At 49.0% G+C, this 25,646-nt stretch overlaps 1 protein-coding gene across 1 annotated transcript; it reads left to right on the top strand.

Annotated features, from left to right (window-relative positions):
* The first annotated feature begins 73 nt into the window (after positions 1 to 73).
* Positions 74 to 21,631, top strand: ALDH2 (aldehyde dehydrogenase 2 family member). Its single transcript, XM_045534812.1, has 13 exons — positions 74 to 240; positions 5,233 to 5,337; positions 6,520 to 6,660; positions 7,726 to 7,805; positions 10,278 to 10,389; positions 10,871 to 10,999; positions 11,418 to 11,531; positions 13,213 to 13,315; positions 13,714 to 13,898; positions 15,654 to 15,818; positions 17,799 to 17,956; positions 19,203 to 19,317; positions 21,231 to 21,631. Exons 1-13 carry the CDS (start codon positions 127 to 129, stop codon positions 21,261 to 21,263), a joined length of 1,554 nt encoding a protein of 517 aa, XP_045390768.1. The 5' UTR covers positions 74 to 126; the 3' UTR covers positions 21,264 to 21,631.
* The last annotated feature ends 4,015 nt before the right edge of the window (positions 21,632 to 25,646 follow it).

Genomic DNA, 25,646 nt, shown 5'->3' with positions numbered 1-25,646 from the left:
CCCCGCCTGCCCATTGGCGGCCGCGGAGGTCAGGGGGCGGGGAGAGACGGCGGCGCAGGGGCCCCAGCCCTCCGAGCACACGCGTCCTCCCCGCACTTGTGTCTGCACCGCCGGCCTCGCTGCAGCATGTTGCGCGCTGCAGCCACCCTCGGGCCGCGCCTGGGCCGCCGCCTCCTGTCGGTCGCCGCCACCCAGGCGGTGCCTGCCCCCAACCAGCAGCCGGAGATCTTCTACAACAAGGTGAGACCCCCTCTCCGCCGTCCCGCCCCGCGCTTTGTTCTCTGGCCCGAGACTGCGCAGGACCCGCGCCGCCGTTGGCCTCAGTTTACCCTCTTGGGGCTCGAGAGGTTTGCTGCGGTTGGTCTTTACGCACACTTTCCCTTTCTCGTCCTGCGGGCATTTTGGACCCTTTGCCTCCTGACAGCCCCAGTCCCTTTATCCCCCTGTGACTCTCATTCGTCTTAGTCCAGCTTCGCTCGGTTTTCCAGCGCCAACTCCCCGGGTTGCGTCCTCCCCCAAAGGCCCTTGCCTTTCCGGCCTCTCGGTCGCCCCCGTGTCTGCGCAGGATCTCCACCATCACCCACCCAGAAGACGTGTCCGTCTGAGTCTCTGTTTGCAGGAACTTTTGTGTTTTCCTTGGTCATCTCTCTTCCCCGATTCATGCCCTCGGCCAAAGAGTTCAAAAGGAAAAAGTAGGAAAGGAGAGGTAATTTCCAGCCGAGAAGGCAGAGGCCAAGGCTGCTTCCCTGGCGGGGAACCGGGAAGAGGCCGAGGAGCTTGGCCTCCAGGGCGTGGGTCCCAAATGGTTCCACCGCTTCTGAAGCTGGCTCTCCTTCACCAAACCAGGAAGGGGCTTTCCAGAATAAAACCCATTCCCGCGGACGATTTCTTGCTCAATCAAGACTTTGGAATATACTTTTTTGCTGTTTGAGTTTGGGTAAAGTGCTGGCATTCATACAAAGGGGAACTGGTTATGAAAGAGTTCATTTTGTTTGTGCAACAAGTGCAGTTGGCTGCCGTTTTCTGAGCTTCAGTCTTCTGTAAAATGCGAAGGGGAGGTCGGAGGTCACGTGTCTGGCTAGCACAGGCCCTCATCAATCAGACACTTAACAGTTAATAACAGCTTCTGTCCTCTGTGCACAGCCTTTGCACTTGGTGCTGTTCTAAGCATCTGTTTCGTTGTTTAATTTAATCCTTAAACAGCCTCCTGAGGTAAGGACTGTAATTATCTCCATTTTACAGATGAAAGAGGTTTAGTGACTTGCCCAAAGACCAAAGTTAGTGACAAAGTTAGGGTTGATGTCTAGACCCCCAAGAGTAAGCCTCTAACTAGAACATTTCACGGTATGCTGCAACTTTGTGGGTGAATAAAGGGACCACCAATGCTCCGTGGTTATTGCTGATTCAGGATGCTGTGGAGCCAGCTCCTAGCCCGCTGCTTTCAACAGTACACCTGCTTGTCTGGCCCTGAGTGTTGCTGCAGATTTGCACACAGGTGACAGCTAAAGGCACATCTGGGTGATTTTAAGGAATTTTACAAAGGTAATTTTCAAGAGAATAAAAAAAGATAATATAAAATGTCCTTTGCATAACACAAACCAAAAATGCAGGAGCTGTTTCTTTTTTGGTAGGCTATTTAACCCAAGAGTTCATGCTTGGAAGCCTGAACATCAAAAAGATCTAGCAGAAATACCCTCAAGGGAGAGGCGCCAGCACTCCAAACCCTTGTGGCCACAAGATCTGATTAAGATCTTCATCCTTTGTGCTCACATGGAGGTGAGGTATCTGGGTCCAAGTGTGCACCCAGGCCTGGTGGATAACATGTCCTGTTCTCCAGATTTACTCTGGGGGTGTAGGCTGGCGGGGCAGAGTGAATTCTTCCTGCAGCTGCTTTTCTTTATCAGATTGTCTGAGATCTTAAAAGTGACACATGTTCACGGTATAAACATGCAAAGTACTGACATCAAACTCAGGAGTCCCCAAGACCGGGGTTCCAATTCTGGCTCTGCGCTCACTGCTCTGTGACCTTGAGCAAGTGGCTTGACCTCTGCTGTGCCCAGCATCCTCCCTGTGAAGTGCAGAGGATGAAGTTCATCTTCTAGGTTTACTATGAGGTTTAAATGGGAACAGTCCAAGGTCATTAACTGGTACAGGGGCTGCCCGTAATGAGTATCTAGTTGTGCTGGCTGTTTCTGTGACATGCAGGTGGCTGAGTGGGTGTTCTCCTTGGGGGGGCAATGAGACCAACCAAACCCACCCCACCCCCTCCAGCCTGGCATTCTGCTGCACTCTCCACCCTTGCTGACTCTGGATGCCTCAAGTAAGCCAGCAGGGGGAGCAGGGGAGGGATGCCCACAGTGGGTGCAGGTGAGTGCCATGCACTCCTAACAGGGTGTGGGCTCTGATCTGCTGGTAGCCCTGGGAGCGTCCCTCTCCTTCACACTTACTAGAAGGAGGAGGAGGAGGCCGCTTCTCAGAGGGAGCACATGTGCCCAGGGCCCTCTGCCCAGGCATGGCAGAGTCAAACTTGAATGTAGGTGCAAAGTCTGCCTGACTTGAAACTCTTTTTCACTGCTCTTTTTTGCCATGCCCATGCCACCACACCCCCTGCCAACCTCCGACACTGGAAATGACCCAGCCCCCCTCCAGTGGGAAGAAACGAAAATGTTATTTGCCTAAAAGTGAATGATCAATAGACTAATATGCTACCACACAAACATGTTTCCAAATATCTGGTTAACGTTTACCCACATTCTCCCAAAGCCAAGAGCCTTTTATTGAGCTGCGGATTCCACCACAGGGAATGTGCAGCACAAAGTTCAGCCTGGGGACCTGACCCCTGCTAGGCCCTTACCCTGGCTGGCTCCTACTTGGCTCCTTACCTGGCCACTTGGTTACCTCCCCTTCATCGTCCTGGCATCAGGCACTTACTCCATGCTCGGTTCAGCACAGACACTTTGAAGCCTCACACACCACTTTATGAAGGTGGTACTGCGTGATTTCCATTCTATAGGTGAGGAAACAAAGACCCAGAGAAGTGAAGGCCTTGCACTGTGTGTCAAAACTAGGAGCAGCCAGGCATGGTAGCTCGTGCCTGTAATCCTAGCACTCTGGGAGGCTGAGGTGGGAGGATCCCTTGAGCTCAGGAGTTTGAGACCAGCTTGAGCAAGAGTAAGACCCCCTCTCTTCTAAAAACAGAAAAAAACTAGCTGGGCGTGGGTGTGTGCCTGTCATCCCAGCTACTCGGGAGGCTGAGGCAGGAGAATCACTTGAGCCCAGGAGTTTGAAGTTGCAGTGAGCTATGATGATGCCACTGCACTCTAGCTGGGGTGACAGAGGGAGACCCTATCTCAAAATAAAAACAAAAACAAAAAACAAAACTAGGAGCAAAAGAGCCCAGGTTCATTCAGATTCTTGTCTGAACCTCTGCTCTTGACTGCTGAGCCTGGCACCCCTTCCCGGGCCCTGGTATGAGCCAGGCTCCATGCTTCACTTGGTGGCTTGGTCTTGTTCATGGTCCTAGACTCTGGCCTAGAGTGACTGCAGATGACTCCCTGAGGTTCCAGGCCAGGGCGAGGCCATGATGGGATGCCGGGGCCAAAGAGACCCCTTGAGGAAGGCAGGCAGAGATCCAAATGTCTTTCCCTTCACCGCACTGTGGCCTTTGCCCCAGTGCTGGTGAAGTGACTGTGGACCCGCTTACCTTCCAAGAGACAAGCTTCCCAAGCCTGAAGAGAACAGCTTGCTGGGAGGTCTCTGCTCTCCTCTGAGACTATTGCCTGGTTCCTGGGAGCAGAGGGCAAACTTTCGTACTTTATGAAGCACCTTTGGCAAAGACTCTTCTCTGAACAAATGAAGAGGCTTCCACCTCCCTGACATTGGCCTCTTGAGGAATGAGGTCTTTCACCACACTTGGCTTGGTCCTTGTTAATGCAACAGCAACGACAATGATGGCCTGGTCTGAATTAGGAGAATCAGGAGGCAGATGCTGACCTGAAGTCTTCACAGACTGCCTTCCTCCCTGACCCCATCTCCTGTCCCTTCCTGGTTCACCAGTAACTCTGGCCCCCATTGTTTTTCCTGAACCACCCAGACGTATTCATGTCCCAGAACCTTTGCACTCACGTTGCTGCTCTTCCTTCCCTTCCTTATTGTGGGAGGCTCCTTTCATCCTTCAGGACTCAAAAGTCAAAGGTCTGCTCCTCAGGAAGGCCCCAACCCGACCCAACCCCTTAGTCACTTTATCTGGATCCTGTTTTTCTCCTTTGCATTTAACATTACAATCTGAGGTTGTGTTGTGTATTTGATTGGTTTTTTATTTTCTGTGCCCACCAGAAAAGACAGCACCCTGAGAGCAGGGGCTTGGTTGGTTTTTGTCTCCACTATGTCCTCAGCCCTAGAGCATACCTGACCCATTGCAGGTATTCACTAAAGATGTGCTGAATGGATGAAAGAATAATCTAATTCAGTTCTTGCGACAACCTTGTACAGTAGTGTAGCAGAATAAAGGTGACTGCAAATTCTTTGTTACTGCTCCCAGGGAGAGGGGGAGGCTCTCTCTTCTGCCTGGGAATCTGGACTGGGCCTGTCACTCACTGTGACCAACAGAATCTGGTGTCAAAAATGAGGCATGTGACTTCTGAAGGTAGGTCTTAGGAAGCCTTTCATCTTCCACCTGGGCCTTTTGGAACGCTTTCTCTGGGGAAGCCGGTAGCCTGTGAGAAGTCAGACTAGCCCGAGTCGGCCGTGCAGTCAGGAAGCCCAAGCAGTCACGTGGTGCCAGACTACAGAGGGGAGACACCATCTTGCACATCCAGCCCCATTGAGTTCAGATGAGTCTGGCCCCAGCTGCCTTCAGCACTGAGGCCACGCAAGCAAGCCCTGCCCAGCTGAACCCAATCAAGGGACATAACCGAGAGATTACAAATCATTTTAAGCACCAAGTTTTGGAGTGATTTGTTATACAGTGGTAGATAACTAGAATAGGTAGAAACATTCTCTTCACTTTTCAAAGAAACCAAGGTACTTACTGAAAGGTCAAATGACTTATCTAAGGTCACTTGGCGGAGTTTGGGAATTCCAGCATAGATTGTCTGCGAGGCTGCTGCTTTTCTTCTCTTGGCCACACTACTCTGATGCTAATTCCTGTTTGTTCTGATTTTTTTTTTATAATAAAAATTGGTGTTCAGTATTGAGGGCGGGTTCTGAGCACTTCTTTCCTTCTCATTGCAGATCTTCATAGACAACGAATGGCATGACGCTGTCAGCAAGAAAACATTCCCCACGGTCAATCCGGCCACTGGAGAGGTCATCTGTCAGGTAGCTGAAGGGGACAAGGTGAGACTTACCTTACGGCAGGGATGGGTTTGTTTTTTACTTTCTGTTTTTGTATGGTTGAAACTTTACCATGTGCATGTATTACTTTCACAACTAAGATATGCCAACAAAAATTTTGGTAAATGAGCTGGACGTGGCGGCTCACGCCTGTAGTCCCAGCTGCTTGGGAGGCTGAGGCAGGAGGATCACTTGAGTCCAGGGGTTTGAGCCTGGCAACATAGTGAGACCTCTGTCCCAAAACAAAAACAACAAAAAAATTTTGAGTAAGTGAATCAGCGGAGGGTTGATAATTCATATAATGTGGAATTGTCAACTTGGAAGTGAATTTGGGAAACATCTCCTTTCCAGACCTGGAAGTTGAAGGTCAGAGAAGGGAGATGCACAGCTAGATGGCAATCTTAGTGGGTAGAATTTGGGTCTCCTGAGATCTAGCTCTGGTGTTGGTTTGAATTATATATACTGGTAGGAACTAAAGAAAAGTAATAGTATGTTAAAAGTTTTTCAATTAGACTCTTAGGAAAAATACTTTATTTATTTTTTTAATAGGAAAGGCATGAAAAATAATTCAAGAATGGTTCCTGCCCTCTGCTTTAAGACAGTTCTTTACATTTATTTGTTAGGCCTTCCCTCCTTTGCCAAAACCAAATATGGATATTTTTTTGGTTCAGAGGGTGGCCTATGGTAAATGTGTTTAATATGGATGAAAACCCTGTTCCCTGCCTCCTGGTTCACATCTCTTGATGTAGAAAATGCTGGCTATGTTGATTACTACTTCCCCAAGGAGTGGGACGCTGGTAAAACCTGCATTTGTTGGAGAATGCCGGTCGTCTTAGAAAGTTCGTTTTTGCTGGCCTTCTTTCCTTAGGACTCAAATTCTAAATACTTTTTACGTACTGACCCCTGGGTGCCTCTTCCTCCAAAACTCTTAGAACCTGTCAGGACTCTTGTTCCCACCCCAGCTTCTAGAAGGGAGAGAGAAAAGATGTTATTCAGCCCTGTCGCTGAAATCTGCAGTTCGGCAGGTGGAGCCCTGCCTACGGGGCTAGGAGGACTGTTCGGGGGCAGATTTCTTGTGCAGCTGGCTGCTGGCTGCCCTCTGGATGTGTCTCACAGCAAGGAGTTAGGTATTCGGAGGCGGTTATTACTGAGAAGGCCTGAGCTGCCTCTGTGGGTGTTTTCTAGGAGGATGTGGACAGGGCAGTGAAGGCTGCCCGGGCCGCCTTCCAGCTGGGCTCACCCTGGCGCCGCATGGACGCGTCCTACAGGGGCCGGCTGCTGAACCGCCTGGCCGATCTGATCGAGCGAGACCGAACCTACCTGGCGGTGAGTCCTCAGCCCTCTTTCTCCCTCAATTCCCACGTGGTGAGTGGGCTTGTGGCATCCTGTGAACACATCCTGGGCCACATTGCTGACATGTGACTATTCAGAATGGCATAGAATGGACACCTTTGGGGTATGCCCTGCACCGACCAGAGGGGCCTCTCAGTGTCTCCTCTGATGCATGGGTTTGGCTAAGAAAGGTGGAATCTGGGGTGAGGGAGAAGAGCTATGCTGGGGAGGCCCTCCCAGGAGAGAGACCCCAGGGATGGACACCTCTCCCTGAGCCCCTCCATGGTGGGGCTTTTGCCCGCAGGAGGCAATGCTTCCCCCTCCCCGATCCGTCAGGCATATAGCACTCAGAGTGAACCTTCCAAAAGGCAAGTTATACCATGGCATTCTACTCTGAAACCTTGCTTGGCATCCTGTATATTTAGGTTAAAGTCCTCAGTATGGTCTACAAGACCCTGCCTGATGTGGCTCCATCATCTGGGTAATGCTGGACTGTGGCGTCACACCCGACCCAGCTCCTCGCCAGCCTTCCCTCTGCACCTGCTGCTCCCTCCACCTGGGTGCTCTTTGCACCGTTGCCATTTGTGCCATCCCCTTTGCCCATGTGCCTCCTACGAGTCCTTCAGGCTTTAGCCTAAAGGGCTCATCTCTGTTTGGAGTTTCTAGATGGGGCTGGGCAATCTGGCCTCCTTTTGAGCTAGTGCTCCTCACACATGTGATTGATGACTTGTGTCATCATTCACGGGCTCTTTGCTCTGTAAGCGCCGTGCTCTGTATTCCCAGCACCTGGATCTGGCAGGGAGTGGAAGCTAAAAGAATGTATTTGTGAAAGGACTGAGTGAGAAGTTGGTGCCTCCTGCCTCCCTTCCTCTTCCCCCCTGCCTTTGCAGAGGCCAGGGCAATGGCCCAGAAATGCCCGCGACATTCAGTGGCACAAAGGGGACTCTCACCCTTGGCTACCACCAGCCCTTGTCAGTCCAGGCCTCAATGTGATTTATCAGCCTGTTGGCTTTGTTTCATTCCTGCACCATGTCTCTGCTGATCTTGTTCTCTTCTCAGGCCCTGGAGACCCTGGACAACGGCAAGCCTTATGTTATCTCCTACCTGGTCGATTTGGACATGGTTCTCAAATGTCTCCGGTACTGGTTCAAGTTTCCTGTTCTTTGTTCCGGCAGTGCCAAAGGGGAGGGAATGCTGCTGGGAGGTAGAAATTGAATTACAGAAATGCAAAAGGATCACAGGAGTTGAAGAAGCCTTACTCCATTTACACTCCATCTCGTGGGAAAATCCCTCCATATCAAAATGTGACTTAGTCCTAAACATTTTCTCTTTCTTGTTAAGTCACTTTTGGTAATTTACGTGTTACTTGGAACTTGTCTGTTCTATCTTGGTTATCTAATCTGTGGGTGTACAGTTCATAATATTCTCTTATAATCCTTTTTGTCTCTGTAAGGTCTATAGTAATGTCTCCATTTTCATTTCTGCTTTTGGTTATTTGAGTCTTCTGTGTTTCTTAGTCTGGCTAAAGGTTTGTCAAGTTTGTTAATGTTTTCAAAGATCCAGACTTTCGGTTTTGTTGATTCTCTCTGTTGTTTTTCTATTCTCTATTTTGCCTATGTCTACTCTAGTCTTTATTACTCCCTTCCTTTTGCTGTCTTTGGGTTTAGTTTAATCATAAACCTTCTAATGATGTTTTGTTAGAGTCCTTGGGATGCAGGTAACATAAACTGACTCAGCCCAACTTAGGCAATACAGAGAGTCAGGGGACCTCGCATCCAAAAGGCGAATGGGTCTCATTCACCCTACTGTCTTGCTTCATTCTTTTCTCAGCTACACATGGACTCTTTGAGGTCCAGTCTTTGTGTTGGGACCTAGCTGTCCGCCTTGCTTCTGCATACTTGATTCCAGCCAGACTAAGCTGCAGTCTCCTAGTCCTAATGCCAAATTCCTGGGGGAGGGACCCTTGAGTGGCTGGCCTTGAGTCTGAGTGGCTGTGGTCAGGGTGGACAGACCATTGTCCAAATAATGGCTGCTCCCCTGTGATAGGTGGACAGAGGTGATGGGGAAGAAGCAGTGCCAGGAAAGGAGGGGTTGGACAAAAAAACAGTAGTTATCCTTGACAATGGGTTTGCTCAGCCAGGGTGATCACGTCTCCCAGAGGACAGTGGGCAATGTCCAGAGACAGTCTTGGTAGTCTTGACTGCAGGGGAGGGGTGCTACTGGCATGTAGCGGGTGGAGGCCCGGGATTCTGCTACACATCCTGTAGTACACAGAACAGTCCCCACAGTGAAGAATTTTCCAGCCCCAAATGTCAGTAGTGCCAAGACCAAGAAACCTGCTCTGCAAGGATGTCCTAAAGAGAGCAGCCTGGTGAATCTTGGGCACTGCCTTCCTGAGTTTTAGCAATTATACCTTTGTGCTGATGAAATAACTGTTCTGAGGCATGCAAAACACATGTGATGCAGACTGTCTTTGTATAGATGTGAGGGGAAGGAAGCAGCAATGTCCAGACTTGCATAGATTGGCAACTCCCTGGCTAGCTTCTCTCCAGGGTCACAAACCCATGTTCAAACCCAGGTCACCTTGATCCCAGGCTAACCTTGCCAGACACCACTCATTTTGGAAATCTTCTTTTACCCCACACACTTCATTGTTCCCTCGTCTTTCATTTTTCCTGCTTCCCTGAACATGTAACCATTATAATACCATAAATACATCGCTGTTTCTTTTCCCCAGTTCTGGTTTGCTGTGCTTTTCTGTCACTTGTGTCCCTGTGTGTCTAGATAATGAGCTTCACAAGGGATGGGGCCCAGTGGGTGGTTTCTGTTTGTCTGGGATTGTCCAGGCTTGGGACAGGGCCCTGCACACAGGAGGTGCCGACTGTCGGATGGGGCCACACTTCCCCACCAGATTTGATCCACGGTGCTCAGATGCTTGTATGTGGTATGGGGCTGGTATAATAGTCACATTTTAATAAATCTGGATGTTTATTAAAAATACTGACTCATGGGCCAGGCCCAATGGCTCACACCTGTAATCCCAGCACTTTGGGAGGCTGAGGTGGAAAGATCACTTGAGGCCAGGAGTTTGAGATGAGCCTGGGCAACATAACAAGACCCCCAAATCTTAAATAAAGAAAATTATCTGGGCTTGGTGGTGCCTGCCTGAGTCCCAGGTATATGGGAGACTGAGGTGGAAGGATCCCATTAGCCCAGGACTTAGAGGTTACAGTGAGCTATGACTGGGCCACCACACTCCAGCCTGGGTGACAGAGCAAGACCCTATCTATAAAGAAAAAAGAATACTGATTTCTAGACATCAGCCTCAGAGAGCCAGATTGAGTAGGTTGGAAATGGACCCCTAGAATTTGGTGGATTTTTGACAAGCACCTTATGTGATTCTGAGGCCTAGAGTTTAGCTACCTAGAGTGGATAATTGTGACCCTAGCAGTCATTTAAGTCTTTCTGGGAATAAGTCAAAAGCAAAGGGAGTTATCAGAAAGACCCACTTGGACCAATCTGAGTCTTCTCTTTCTGCCAGGATTTGCAGGGGTTCCTGACAGCCACTGATTAAAGCTTTACTTTGCTCTCTCTCTCTCTCTTTTTTAAAGGTATTATGCCGGCTGGGCGGATAAGTACCACGGGAAAACCATTCCCATCGATGGGGACTTCTTCAGCTACACTCGCCATGAACCCGTGGGGGTGTGCGGGCAGATCATTCCAGTGAGTGCCGGCTTCTCTGGGAGGGCTGTGAGATTCAGCAGTCTTGCCCAGGCTCCTTGCAAAGGTGGAGGTTCAGGGGTGGCCGGTATAGGGGTTGAGAAGATGGGCCATGACAAAGCCAGCTTAGGTTCTTGTCTGAGCCCTGCCACTCTCGAACTCTGTGACCTTGGGCAAGTCCCCTATCCCCCTAAGCCTCAGTTTCCCCATCTGAATAGTGGAAATGAACATAGTACCTGTCTTAGGGAGGTAATGATTAGGGCTTAGCATGGTGCCTTGTACAGAAAAGCACTAATAAACATGAGTCACTATCATCACCACCCACCACCTGCCTTGTCCATCCGTCTTAAACTTACGGTCAAGGTGTGGGGGATGCACGTGGTTCAGAACTTGCTGCTGCTGCTGCTCTATGGCGCTTTCTGCTACCCGGTATACGTAGCTTTCTGGGGGAAGGCCTGGATCTCAGGGGTGGCTGTTATTGCAGTGGAACTTCCCGCTCCTGATGCAAGCATGGAAACTGGGCCCAGCCTTGGCGACTGGAAATGTGGTTGTGATGAAGGTAGCTGAGCAGACGCCCCTCACCGCCCTCTATGTGGCCAACTTGATCAAGGAGGTACGTGGCTTGTTCCAGCCTTGACCTCTAAATGCCCTTGTTTGGGCTTGCTCTAAAGGAGTTCTGAGGAGGGCCCTCAGAGGCCCCACACGGGGGTGTCGGTAGAGCTCCACGTCACCATACATGAACCAAGCTGGCTCCCCCACCTGTTTTCTACATTGGGCTTCACTGCAGGATCCCCTGCGAAGAGTGAAAACCATCATTCTAAGGGAGAGCTGTGGCAGAGGGGCAAGCCACAGGAAACAGGCTGCTTGGCCGTTCCGTTGAGAACTCCTGTGTAGTACCCCATAAAACCGGCTTCTGCTCATGCATGTCCTCGACACACTGTCTTAGCCTCTCTGGGAAGGGGTGTGTTTCCCTGTTCAGGCCCTTGGAACACGAGGGTGATGCGCAGTGTCCCCTGGCTGTTTGCTCCCAGGCTGGCTTTCCACCTGGCGTGGTCAATATTGTTCCTGGATTTGGCCCCACTGCTGGGGCTGCCGTCGCCTCCCACGAGGATGTGGACAAAGTGGCATTCACAGGTTCCACCGAGGTAAGGCATCCTTGGGACCTCAAGCTTTTGGTGTGTTTGGCTTAAGCTCCCACCGTCCTCAAAGGATGATACATTCAGGGGAGTCCTGGGTGTGGTGTGGAGGGTCTCTGCCCTGAGGACGTGCCCCTGAGTAGCTCTGGTGAGGGCCCTGGAGGTCCCGGAGGGATGGGGCCGGGTTGAGCCCTTTGTGGTTTGATTGCCACTCTTGCTGCTGAGGGGAGGACCCGGCATCCCGTGTGGAATAAGGAGGGACTGGGACTGGCTACACTAAAGCCCAGAACTGACCGTCTGCCCCATGTCAAAGCACTGTGGTCGTGCCAGGCTCCTTGACCGACACTGCCATTGTGGTTAAAGACTGTGGGCTTCAGAAAGACATGAGTTCAAATCCTGGCCTTCCCATTATGACATGGGTTGATTCACTGGATGTCTTTGAGGCTCTGTGAGGGTGGCAGTATCTGTGTGGTAGAGATAGTATGGACGGAGCAGAGGGGAAGATAATAGGCTTTGGAGTCAAACTGACCATGGCTCAGCAGCTGTGCAACTTCAGGCAAGTCACTTAGCCTCTTGAAGCCTCCATTTCCCCATCTGTGAAGTGGGGATAGTAACTGTACCCATCTTGCAGGACTGGCGTGAAGGTGAGATAAAGCTTACGAAGTGTTTATCCCAGAGTGCTCGATGAGTGAATGAGTGACCGGATGAGGGGTATTGTTATGCTGCTCTCTGCCAGACACTGGGGAGACAAAGACAAATTAAGATGTGATTCCTTAAACATAATCAATCTCCTTGAAAACAGGGACAGAATTCCTTCTAAAGACATAAACTTTTTCCTCTCCCTGAAATCTTGGAAGGTGTCATTGCGTGACTTCTGAGAAGGAATGCTGAATAGTATAGTGAGTGTGAGCTTCAGTCAGTTCCACCTGCCATAAAGACACCTTCAGACATTCAGTGTGCATGTAGGGGTGGCGGCTCTGGGGAGGGCAGAGCGGTGGCCAGGATAACGTGGTCAGGTTCTGTGCTTAGTCACCGCCTAACTTGATGCCGAGAGGCAACGATGAGAATCTCACAGAGTGGGTGGTTTCCTGGTGGGGATACATGTGTTCATACAGCAAATAAGCACACGGAGGCTTTGTGCCGTGCTGTGGGAAGCCCAGAGTGAGGCAGTGAGAAGCGCCCTGCCATGCTGCATGGAGCCTGGTGTGCTCAGGGACGACTCTCCGGACATCGTGCAGAGAAGGCTGGGTAGCAGGTCTGAACTGGTGTTGGAATCAGCTGCCCGAGTATGGATTCTGATCTCACGTTTACCAGCTGTGTGACTTCGGGCAAGTGACTTGACCACTCTGGGCCTCAGCTCCCACATTTGTAAATCAAGGAGAAGAGTCGCCCCCACTCCCCAGGTCATTATGAGGATCAAATTTAACACAGAGCATTTAGCATAGTGCCTGGCACGTAGGCAGTGCTTAGTGCGCAGAAGCCACATGACGATGACTCTGTATTGCTGTGGTCATTGTCATCCCAAAAGCTCAGAGGGTGGGGCAGCTCAGTGAACAGCTAGATTTGGTGGACTCTCCAGGTCTCCTTAATCCGGGTACTTGCCCAAGTTTTGGGGTGCTCTGCTCTGGGTCTGTGTAGAGTGTTTGGCTCCCCCTCACTGAAAACTGGTCTCAGTTTCTGTTCCCCATAGATCGGCCGGCTAATCCAGGTTGCTGCAGGGAGCAGCAACCTCAAGAGAGTGACTCTGGAGCTGGGGGGCAAGAGCCCCAACATCATCATGTCCGATGCCGACAGTAAGTGTTGGGCTGGAGGGCAGTCCTGCTCACTCCCGCTGTCCTCGGCACCCAGCAGCATCAGTTTCTGCTGGGCGTCGGGCCTCAGGGTGACGGCCAGACTCTAGCACAGTCTGGCCTTGGCTTCTCCCCCAGCTTCTCCTTCGGGGCTCCCTTGGGTCCAGCCTGCATCCAGCTGTGCTGCGCCCCTGCTTTCTGACTAGACAACCCTGCTGCCATCACATCCTTTGTCCTGGTCTGCAGGGGGCTCCCAGAATTGGTCTTCCTCCCTCTGTATCTGTCTGTGGCACCAGCAGGCACCAACCCTGATGGTGGTGGGAAGAGGCTATATGGGGAGGTGACCACTGGGGCCAGGGTCTCCCTCTTCTCACTGTCACCTTTCTGTCCCCTCCCTGCAGTGGACTGGGCTGTGGAGCAGGCCCACTTTGCCCTATTCTTCAACCAGGGTCAGTGCTGTTGTGCTGGCTCCCGGACCTTTGTGCAGGAGGACGTTTACAACGAGTTTGTGGAGCGGAGCGTGGCCCGGGCCAAGTCTCGAGTGGTCGGGAACCCCTTTGACAGCAAGACGGAGCAGGGGCCGCAGGTGAGCCAGGCAGCTGCAGAGTGGTCTTGGTGTCCATGGCTAGCACGAGAAGCACAAAGGGCCTTGGGCTTGGAGCCAGGTGGGACTGGGTTCAAGTCTCAGCTCTGCCATGTCATGGCTCTGTGCCCCTGGGAAGCCGCACTCCCTCTCTGAGCCTCCATCTCCCAGTCCCCGAGGCCTGCCCTGCCTCATTCACGGGGTGCCTGCAAGCGGAAATTAATCCTGGAAGCACATGTAAATTGCACATATATAACAAATACCAGGAGTGTCTGCAAAAGGAAAGGTGTGTTTCCTGGACCTTGGCCATCCATAAAAACACATCTACCAGGAGACACAGATGTGTCAACCGTGGTTGTCTCTGGGGAGAGGGCTGAGGGCCATGGTATGGGTAGGACAGGGACTTTATTTCACTTTATATTCTTCTGAGCTGCTTCCTGATTTTCATACCATGATCATGTGTTCATTTTAATCAGTAAAACTAGTACGAAAAATAATTAAAATAAAAGTAAATCCCGTGCCCATCACCACCACCTCCTCTCCCACTTGGGTCCGTATTCCAGCAATGTCCTGGGCTTGCTCCTTGTAGGGCCTGTGCTGGCCCCTCCAGCCACACCCTCCCATGGGCCCAGGGGTCACAGGGCCAGGGATGTACCTGCCCTGGCCCTGGCCAACCTTTCTAGACCTCTCTGGTCTCCACACTCCTAAGGGTGCTCTGCACTGCTGGTGTCCACTCCCCAGGCTCTAGGGCTGGCCAGGGGCAGCCTACCCCCTTTTCCTCAATTAATTGACTTTATTTATTTATTTATTTATTTTTTGAGACAGAGTCTCGCTCTATTGCCCGGGTTAGAGTGCCATGGCGTGAGCCTAGCTCATAGCAACCTCAAACTCCTGGGCTCAAGGGATCCTCCTGCCTCAGCCTCCCAAGTAGCTGGGACTACAGGCATGCGCCACCATGCCCGGCTAATTTTTTCTATATATTTTTAGTTGTCCAGCTAATTTTCTTTCTATATTTTTAGTAGAGACGGGTCTTGCTTTTGCTTAGGCTGGTCTCAAACTCCTGAGCTCAAATGATCCGCCCAACCAGAGTGCCAGGATTATAGGCATGAGCCACCTCGCTCGGCCTAGTTGACTTTATTTTTAGGATGGTTTTAGGTTTACAGAACACTGAGCTGAAGGCACACAGAGTGCCCATGTACTCCCTTGCACCTCTCTCCTCTCCCAGTTTCCCTTTTATTAACATCTTGCATTTGTGAGCATTGAGGAGCCAACATTGATACATCATTAATTAGAGTCCAGAGTTTACATTACGGGTCACTCTTTGTGTTGTGCATTCAGCGGGCTTGACAAATGTGTAATGATGTGTACCCACCATTCCAGTATTGCACAGAACAGATTCACTGTGCCAAACCCCTGTCCTTCCCTCCCTCCCTCCCTCTCATTCCTTCTACCATTCCTTCTACCAGGTAACATCACTATCCCTCAGCATTAGTGTCTTTTCTTACTGTTTTAATTTTTTGCTGATCTCGTAGTTGAAAAATAAAAATGGATCTGATATGCATTTCTTTGCTGGATGAGGAGGTTGAGCCTTTTTTGTGTTTTATGTTTGTTGGTCCTGTGTCTTTCTTCTTCCCATCCTGCTTATTCATGACCTTGGCCCATCTTCCAGCTGTCTTATTGCCCACGTGAGTCTAAGCCTGACGCCTAGGAAGGGTCTGAACCCAGCCTTCCCATAACTCTGGGCTCCTTCTCCTGCAGGTAGACGAGACTCAGTTTAAGAAGATCCTTGGCTATATCAACTCCGGGAAGCAAGAAGGAGCGAAGCTGCTGTGCGGTGGGGGGCCTGCCGCTGACCGTGGCTACTACATCCAGCCCACTGTGTTCGGAGATGTGCAAGATGGCATGACCATCGCCAAGGAGGAGGTCAGCATCTGGGCTAGCGCCCCGGGGAATGGTCCTGGGGGTGAGGAGAGGTGCATAGTTCAGTCTGGCATCTCGACTCCGTGACCCATCTGCTAGCTTTGGGCCAGATCTCAGCTCTGTGCCTAGAACAGGTTATTTGCAGTTTACATCTGATCTTGTCACTCTCCTCTTCAGCCTGTATGGCCACCTACTGTCTGGTAGAACAGCTAAATGCCCTAGCAGAGCCTTTGGGTTCTGGCCCTGAGAGCCATGAGTCTAGGAAGGAGTTGTCTAGCCTTCTGTGGCCTTCCTATACACAGTACTCACATTAGACCTAAGGGCTGACTCCCCATGTAACAAGATGGCTTTGATGTGTCCCCTCAGTGCTCACTGTGAATGCAGGGCAGCAGCTCTAATTCATTTCACACATACAAATGCCAGGGCGAATGGCTGCTGTGTGCCGGGCTCCCTGCAGACCCTGAGCCACGGGTGCATCCAAGATGTGTCCTCTGCCCTCACGGAGCTCAGACCTGCTGCTCGTCCCCCAGCTGGGTCAAGCCCTTAGCAGCACCATGCAGGGAAAACGTGGTGATGCTGCCTCCTTTCATGTATAAGTCAAACTAAAGTAATGTTAAAATGCAAAGCCAGGGTAAGAAGGTCCAGCAGAATTCTTCCTTTTTCCCATCATGACTACTTGGATGCTTTTCTTTAAAATCTCAGATTATCAGTTTCCAAGAAGGGCAGGGACTGTCCTTTGCTCATGCCTGCAATGCGTGATGCCCAGCTTTCCGTCCTTATTCCAACCACGGTGAGCTCCTGGCTGTCCTCTCCCACCTCTGTCAGCACTCTCCAGTCCTGGAGTCAGCCAGTTCTTTAAGGAGTTCCTTCTAGTGGAGAGTGGGATTTAGTGAGAATAGGCACTGGGTTTGTTTGTGCTGGGGTCTCCGTTTCCCTCTCTGTCCCTCACCCCACTCCAATTTGGCCAGTTTCTGCTCCTGTTGTATCACAGCTTGGCTGTCACTTCTGCTAGTCCTTCCCTGACACTGTCCTCGCCAGCACTCACTCAGGCCCCTCTGGGCTGCCCTGTCATCCCCTGCTCGGAGTGATTGCATTATGATCACTGGATGGGGCACTATAACTCCTTCCAGCCAGTCCCCCCGTGGTCGCCCCTGAGAGCAGTGACACCCCAACAGCAGCAAGCACACCTGCCACCCACACCTTGGTTTCTAAATACCCTTCTCCATGAAAAGAAACCAGAGTTCCTTAAGAAATGGCTCATTCCAGGGGCCAGGTGTGGTGGCTTATGCCTGGAATCCTAGCACTGTGGGAGGCCGAGGCAGAAGGGTCGCTTGAGGTCAGGAGTTCTAGACCAGCCTAAGCAAGAGCGAGACCCCATCTCTACAAAAAATAGAAAACTTAGGCGGGCGTGGTGGCGCGTGCCCGTAGTCCCAGCTACTCAGGAGGCTTACTTGAGCCCAGGAGTTTGAGGTTGCAGTGAGCTATGAGGATGCCGCTGCACTCTAGCCCAGGTGACAGAGAACTGTGTCAAAAGAAAGAAATAGAAAAAAAATAATGGCTCATTCCAGGAACAGTGTGGGGAAAGCATAAGATAACCTGGAACATCTTGAGAGCAGAGACAACATTTTGTTCATAGTTGTTTCTTTAGCACCTAGCCCATGTCTTGCACCTAGATTATATTTGCTGGATGATTGACTTAAATTGTTTGACCTTAAATCTATATATCACATGCAAATAACCCATACCTTACAGGACTGTTTAGAAATAAGATACTGTATGTAAGGCATGGGGCACATGAAAGGTAATCGCTCCCAGTTTGCTTTCTCTCCTTTGCCTTATGGTGAGTTTGGTGGCTGTCATCTCCCTCTGGAACCATCAGGGTATGTCTGGGGGCTCGTCCCCACATCCGGTATCCGAGGTCCCCACCTCAACAGCGGGTGTTTCCATGTTGCCACACCCTCCTCCTCTATTCTCTCACCCCAGATCTTTGGGCCAGTGATGCAGATCCTGAAGTTCAAGACCATAGAGGAAGTTGTTGGGAGAGCCAACAATTCTAATTACGGGCTGGCTGCGGCTGTCTTCACAAAGGACTTGGACAAGGCCAATTATCTGTCCCAAGCCCTCCAGGCTGGCACCGTGTGGTAAGAGCCTTCCACTGACCACTCATAACCTAGCAGAGATTTCCCAAAGCCAGGGCCTTCTGGAATCCAGTGCTCAACATCCCAGAATTTGGGGAGCTGGGGTCAGGTATGGTCTGGCCAATAGATTAGAGAGCTCCTGCCTCCAGGAGATCAGCCTTTCCAGTGCAGATGCCCCTGCAGCTCTCCTTGGCCAGGCAGCAGGGAGACTGGGGCAGGAGACCAGGGCTGAGGGTGCTTGTGGTTGTAATGCTGATTCTAAAAGTGCAGCACCTACTTCGTACCCACTAAAATGGCTGTAATTTTAAAAAACAGAAAATAACAAGTGTTGATGAGTAGGTGGAGAAATCAGAACCTTCATATATCACTGGTAGGAATAGAAAATGGTGCCATCAGTGTGGAAAACCGTCTGGCAGTTCCTTAGAAAGTTAAACATGGAGCTACAATATCGCCCAGCAATTCCACTGCCAGGTATATTCCCAAGAGAGATAAAAACACACCTCCACATAAAAACGTGCACATGAATGTTCACAGCAGTGCTATTCATGACAGCCATAAGGTGGAAACAGCCCATATGTCCATCAACAGATGCATGGAAAAACGCAATGTAGACTATCCACGTGCTAGAACATGATTCAGCCATAAAAAGGAAAGAAGTACTGATGCTGTAGCATGGATGAACCTTGAAAACATGACACTAAGTGAAAGAAGACAGATTCAAAAGGCCACATACTGTATGATCCCATTTATATTAAATATCTAGAATAGGCAAATCCATAGGGACAGAAAGTAGATCAGTGGCTACCAGGGGCTGGAGGAGAGATGAATGGGGAGTGACTGCTTATTTGGCACAGGGCTTCTTCTGCAGGTAATAGAAACATTCTGGAATTAGACAGTGGCAATGGTTGCACAACATTGTGAATATGCTATAAACCACTGAACTGTATACCTTAAAATGGTGAATTTTAAATTTAATTAAAATTTAATACTTTTTTCAAAACTGTAAAAAAAGGAAAAACTTAGCACCTAATTAGCCAAATGATTAGTTCGAATTGGAAGCTGTTCTGTCCCTCTGTGAGCACGTCATGAGGACGAAGATGACTTCGGGCTTTATCTCATGGGGCTTGCTTTGGATTCTTCTGTAGCTGGTTGTTACCACAGGGCTACCCATCCATTTTTCCTCAGTAAGATTTTAGAGCAATGCAAGGATTCCTAACAGTGATTTCTACAATCTCATTTCAAATTACAGGGTCAACTGCTATGACGTGTTTGGGGCCCAGTCCCCATTTGGCGGCTACAAGATGTCGGGAAGCGGCCGGGAGCTGGGCGAGTACGGTCTGCAGGCGTACACTGAAGTGAAGACTGTGAGTGTGGGGCCTGCTCTGGGTGCCACTCCTAGGCCTCTCCCTCCAGCTTGAGGCCATCAGTATTTTTTACTATTATTGTAATAATTTCTGTTTTTAAGCCCAAGAAGCCACAAGAGAGGGTAAAGACCCAGTCTCTGCTCTGTGCCTTAAGAAGTAACTAGGGATTTGCCCCCACCAGGCCTACATGGTCATTTGCTATATGGTCATTTTGCGAAGGCCTAAAAAGCAGGAGAGGAAGGAAAGACCCCAGTGGGCAGAAGCAGCAGGGAAAAGCTTCTAGTAAGAATCAGCGATTAGGCATTAGATATCAAGGGCCATAACCATCTCATATCCTTCAATTTTGCAATTTCAGTGCTAGGACTGAAAGGACAAACCAGAAATGCAAAGAAAGTAAAAGTTCCATAAATGTTCATCACAGCATTATCTCTAAGAGGGAAAAATCAGATATAACCTAAATGCCCAGTAAATTATGGAACACCCCAATCATGGAGCATTGAGTAGCCATTAAAAATGTTTTTGTAGAATATTTGATATGGAAAATGCTCATCCTTTGAAGTAAAAAGCAGGTCACAAAGTATATACATGTAATATAAGCCCAATTTCAGAACTATTTACACACATCTGTAGATACTCAGATACATTTTTTCATAAATGTAAAAATGATGGGAAGGAAATACACTAAAGTAAAAATGACTTTCTCTCTGCAGCGAACACTAATTATAGTTTAACCAGGAAATATAGACACAAGTGATATTTAAAGAAAGAGATAGGGATTGAGCTGGGCTTTCTCAGGATTGCAAAAAAGAAGGCTCAGGGCAGGCCAGCCAGCCGTGGAGCAGGAGAGAAAAGGCAGACGCCATTCATTCAGGATGACAGCGCTAAGCCTGAGCCTAGAGAGATAGATGACACAACCTGTGTTCTTGAAAAGCTCACTGGAATAAACTAAACGTGTTTGATTGTTTAGTGTGGAAACTTTCCAATATATGCAGGAAGAGGTATGATAGCATCACGAGCCCCGTGTCCCCACCATATGGTGGTGACAAAAACAAGCTCACAGCTAGCCTTGCTTCCTGCATATCCCACCAGCTCATACTTCATACGGTGCACGAGCAGAGCCCACTGCAGCAGCAGGTGGCGCATGACGGTGGAGAGCTTGCGCTGGGTTTTTGGGGATGACATTGGGTAAAAAGAGCCAGCTTGAGGTGATGGAGAGTCTTAAGTCTTGGAACATGATTAGTGTTAAGGAAGAGATGTCCAGGATGCCTATGTGGCAAGGTAATAATATTTAAGCTGATACCTGAAGGATAAGCAGAAGTTGAGTTGGTGAGGGGGGAGGAAGCAGAGAACATTCTAGACAAAAGGCATAGTTTATGGAAAGGCCATGGTGGTGAGAAACATGGGTATTCCAGGAATGGAAGGGAGGTTGCTGGTGTCTCACACTGAGACACCTGTGAGCACTAAAGTATATTATTTTTTCCTTGCTTTGAATCTTGTAGAGGAAAAATATGGATCTAGGTCAGGTTTCTCCACCTCGGCACTATTGTTTGGAGCTGGATGATTCTTTGTTGTGGGGGCTTCCCTGAGTGATATGGGATGTTTAGAGGCATCCCTGACCTCAAGTCACCGCATGCCAGTATTGCTATCTTCCCATGACAATAAAAAATGTCCACAGACATTGCCGGCTGTCCACTGGGGGCATGAGCACCCTGGTTGAGAACCACTGGGCTGGGTGGGGGCAGGGTGGCCACAGCCCTGGGGCTCCCTGGGATTGGCCAGTTGGCCAACAAGAAGTTAGAAGTTAGAAGTAAGAAAAGCCCTGTCTGCTTATACTAGGGCATCACCCACTGAGGGTGCCTACAGATCACAGGGAGGCATGGAGATCTTACACTTTCTCTGTGCCCCTCTTATAGGTCACAGTCAAAATTCCTCAGAAGAACTCATAAAGAACCCAGCTGGCTTCCTTCCTCATCCAGTGACAGAAAGTTCACCAAGATCAACAACAAAACCAAGAAAAATGAACGCTGCACGCTAAAAGTCTCAAAAGAAAGTCCCAGAATTTGAATTGATAAGCAGGGTAGGGTGAAGGGTGTGTGGAGAGCCTTTTGAACTGCAACAATAGTGCTGGTTTTCAGGGTCATTTTAAAAAATAGATTCAAATATCTTATCTCTCTGATATACTTCCCCTTAATTTGCCTTTATGGGAGAAGAAAAAGCCATTGTTTACAATTGTATTAGTATTAGCATTGAGACAACTGCTAGCACCTTGCTTTGTATTCTGGAATAAAACTCATTAAACACAGGCCGCTCTTAACTTCTTGGGTAACTCTTTGTCCATCTCAATAACCCAAGGGAATGGGAATACTGTCCCTGCTATTGGTATGTGGCACTCTATATAATTCCTGCCCCTCCCCTGCTATGGGTAAAGAGCTTTTGTTTCATGCATTTGATTAACAAATACCTCTGGCCTGCTGTCTACCTGTGGCAGGCCCTGAGGTAGGCACTAGGGACAAAATCTAAACATGACACCCTCGGAGAGTGGGGAGGTAAACCAGGAAAGAGACATTGAATGTCCAAGGTTGGTTCTATTTTGTAAGTTCAAAAACTTGGTCAGACCAAATGAGACAGAGTCATGCTGGACCAATTTCATAAGAGATTGATTTGGAAACCAGATGTCAGTTTATTCACTTAAGTGAGATCTGTATCTCACTAGGCAGTCTCCTCTCCAGAATGCTGCCTTCCTTTAGTCAAAGTACCTGGCAAATTAGTAGTTAGTTTTCTTAGTCCTCGGTCACTGGAAGATTCCTTGGTGAGGACTGGAGTTGGAACAAAAAGAAGTGAATTATAGAGGTAGTTTGTTAAGTTTGTGATCACAGATTCCTCTGAGAATTTGAGGAAAAGTAAGTTTGACCCTCTCCTAAGAAAAAATGTGCCTTCTGTTTAATTTTTGTACCCAGCATCTGGGGATGCTCAATCTCATTAGCTGACCCTGGCTGTATTTCACCCAGGCTGAGCCACGTCTTTTTTTTTTTTTTATTTGAGACAGAGTCTCACTCTGTTGCCTGGGCTAGAGTGTCGTGGTATCAGCCTAGCTCACAGCAACCTCAAACTCCTGGGCTCAAGGGATCCTCCTGCCCCAGCCTCCCAAGTAGCTGGGACTATAGGCATGTGCCACCATGCCGGGCTAATTTTTTCTGTATATATTTTTAGTTGTCCTAATAATTTCTATTTTTAGTAGAGAAGGGGTCTCGCTCTTGCTCAGGCTGGTCTCGAACTCCTGACCTTGAGTGATCCACCCGCCTCGGCCTCCCAGAGTGCTAGGATTACAGGCGTGAGCCACCACGCCCTGCTTGAGCCATATCTTGATAACCAATCCTTATTCCACTAAAGATCTATTTTATTTTTTTAGAGATAAGGTCTTGCTCTATCACCCTGGCTGGAGTGCAGTGGCGTGATCATAGCTCACTGTAACCTCAAACTCCTGGGTTCAAGCACTACTCTAGCCTTAGCCTCCCCAGTAGCTGGGATTACGGGCATGAGCCACTACACCCGGCTAATTTTTCTTATTCTTTTAGACATGGGGTCTCACTATTTTGCCCAGGCTGGTCTCAAGCTATCCTACCACCTCAGCCTCCCAGAGTGCTAGAATTGTAGGCATGAGGCACCACACCCAGCCTGGTGATTAGCTTATACCTGAGGTTTAAGGTCCACCTCTGTAACCAGGAGCAGAGCCCCCTCGTCTACCTGGGCTGAGAGTAAGGGAGGGAGGGATCCCCGTAAGAAAATCAGGGCTATTGCCTGAAGAAGAGAACATGGAGACTGCAGAGTCCCCTACTGAGGGACACTGATGCCACTGCCAATCTTTTAGTGCTACAGACACTGCTGCAAAGGACCCCATTAAGAGCAAATTGGAAAAGATAGAGAATGTATTGTTTCCTGCCTCCTAGGCATGCGCATCAGACTCGCTGTAGCTGTAAGACATTCAGCTCTTTTAACCAATGAATAGGAAAGCCACTATTAGCTATGAAGAAAAGTCCACAGGGTTGATTCTGACATCCTAGACAATTATTAATCTCCGTGCACTTTTAGTGACAGGAACCAATTAGAACCTTAAGTAGCCGTCTGCAGTAAAAAAGTTCTCAGGTAATGAACCACCTAATCTCTCTGGGTATTTGGATGTGGGTCAGTCACAGGAGTATTGGGTGAAAAGTGGCTGTTTCTGGGCAGAGCCTTGACAGGCCCCCAAGAGGAAATGCTGCACTTCTGGTTGAACAAAGGACACAGGAAGCTTTTCATGCAGCCTGGAGAACCCAGCTGAGGAGGCGCCACCTCTTGGGCCATAAGTAGAACTACAGCGCTGTCCTCTGAGAGCAGACAGGACAGACCTCCCCGCGGGTGTCCTTCAAACCACGTTGCATACAGCTCGACCCGGCAGGCAATGCAATGAGGTAATCAAGAGGCCAAGGTCATATCCTCGAAAGAAGTGAAAACAGGGACTCCAACGAAAACTTGTACACAAATGTTCGCTGCAGCACTATTCACAACAGCCAAGAGGTGGAAACAACCCAAATGTATGTCAACAGATGAATGGATAAACAGAATGTGACATATCCACACAACAGAATATTATTCAGCCATAAAAAGGAAATACTGATACCTATGGGGATGAATCTTGAAAATCATTATGCTAAGTGAAAAAAGTCAGACACAAAAGGACAAATACTGTTATGATTTCAACTTACATGAAATGTCTAAAATAGGCAAATCCATAGAGACAGAAAGCAGATTGGTGGTTGCCAGGGGCCCTGGAAGCAAATAGGGGTGTCACTGCTAATGGGTGTGTGGGGGGTGTCCTTTTGGGGTGATGAAAATGTTTTGGAACTAGATAGAGGTGGTGGTTGCACAACATCGTGAAAGTACTGAATGCCACCAAATTGTTTACTTTAAAATGGTAAATTTTATGTTATGTGAATTTCATCTCAATTTAAAAAACCAGGGTCACAGAGCTGGTCAGGGGAATTTGGGCAAGCCACATAACCTCTGGGACTCCATTTCCTCCCAATCTCTGTAGTGACTTCTGAAAGGGGCCTCCTTGCAAAAATAACAGGAACGTATCTAATCCCACAATTTCCCCAGTAACAGCTAAAGATCAATCCTCTGAGCTCTCTGCTTTTTCTCTCTCTAGCTGACAGGCACCCTGCTGGGGTCTGTTTCACATCTGAAAAGAGATGAATAGACAGACAGAAAGGAAATGTAAATCTTTCTCTTTACATTCCCAGCTCACTGCCTTTTAGAATTTGTTTTATAGCCTCAAGGAGTGCCTGAGAAGTTCCTGGACAGACAGCTGGGGTGCAAACTCCAAGCCTCAGTTTCCTGCCCAAAACCATATCTCAGGGGTGAGATCACATCCCCAGTGATAAGCCTCACTACATTTCAGAGATAACTAAGTCTCCAGGAGAAGAAAAACAGGAAAGACAGACAACCTGACCTCTTGCAGCCGCCTCCTGCTAATTACTCCATGGCAGCTTCTGTTATCAACTGACAACAATCACTATTATTTTTCCTTTCTCTCTGTCCCCATAAAAATAGCAAGTCACTTAGCCTCAGTGTGCCCACCCCACTTCTCTTTTCTGGATGCAATGCCATCCCTCTTTCTCTGTCTCACCACTCAACTCCCCTCTTTTTCCCTTTATTTCCCTTTTCTCTCTCTCGTTCTCTCACTCTCTCCTTCTAAAAGATAAAATAAAATGTATACTTTTACATCCTAATCTCTGTGTGAGAAGTTTTTCTCTACCTGTGCCATGATCACCTACTAAGTTTTCTACCCTAACAACTTCCAGCTCTCATTTGGTTATTTTGTAAAGGATAAAAGGGAACTGATACTTGTTTATTTTGATTTTATTAACCTTTTTGAAAAGGAAATTAAATACACCTGGTAAAAAAAAATCAGTGAAATGTAAATCTGGTGCCCAATCCTGTGGCCCCCCAAGAAGAAATATTTATCATGCACCCACTAACTACCAGGAACTTGGTGCCTTCTTTTCAAGAACTTCATTTTAAGGAGGAAAAAATGGAGGCTCAGAGAGGTTTAGTGATAGCCCATGGGTCACACAGCTTGAAGTGGCCAAGTTAGGACTGAAATCCTGCCCTTCTGATTTTCTTTTTTTTTTTTTGAGACAGAGTCTCACTCAGTTGTCCGGGCTGGAGTGCCATGGCGTCAGCCTAGCTCACAGAAACCTCAAACTCCTGGGCTCAAGCAATCCTCCTACCTCAGCCTCTCGAGTAGCTGGAACTACAGGCATGTGCCACCACGCCTGGCTAATTTTTTC

Source organism: Lemur catta, chromosome 21 (genome assembly GCF_020740605.2).
Source record: "Lemur catta isolate mLemCat1 chromosome 21, mLemCat1.pri, whole genome shotgun sequence".
In the NCBI taxonomy this organism is placed as follows: Eukaryota; Metazoa; Chordata; class Mammalia; order Primates; family Lemuridae; genus Lemur; species Lemur catta.
The sequence above is the reverse complement of the archived record's forward strand: the minus strand, read 5'-3'. Positions and strand labels throughout refer to the sequence as shown.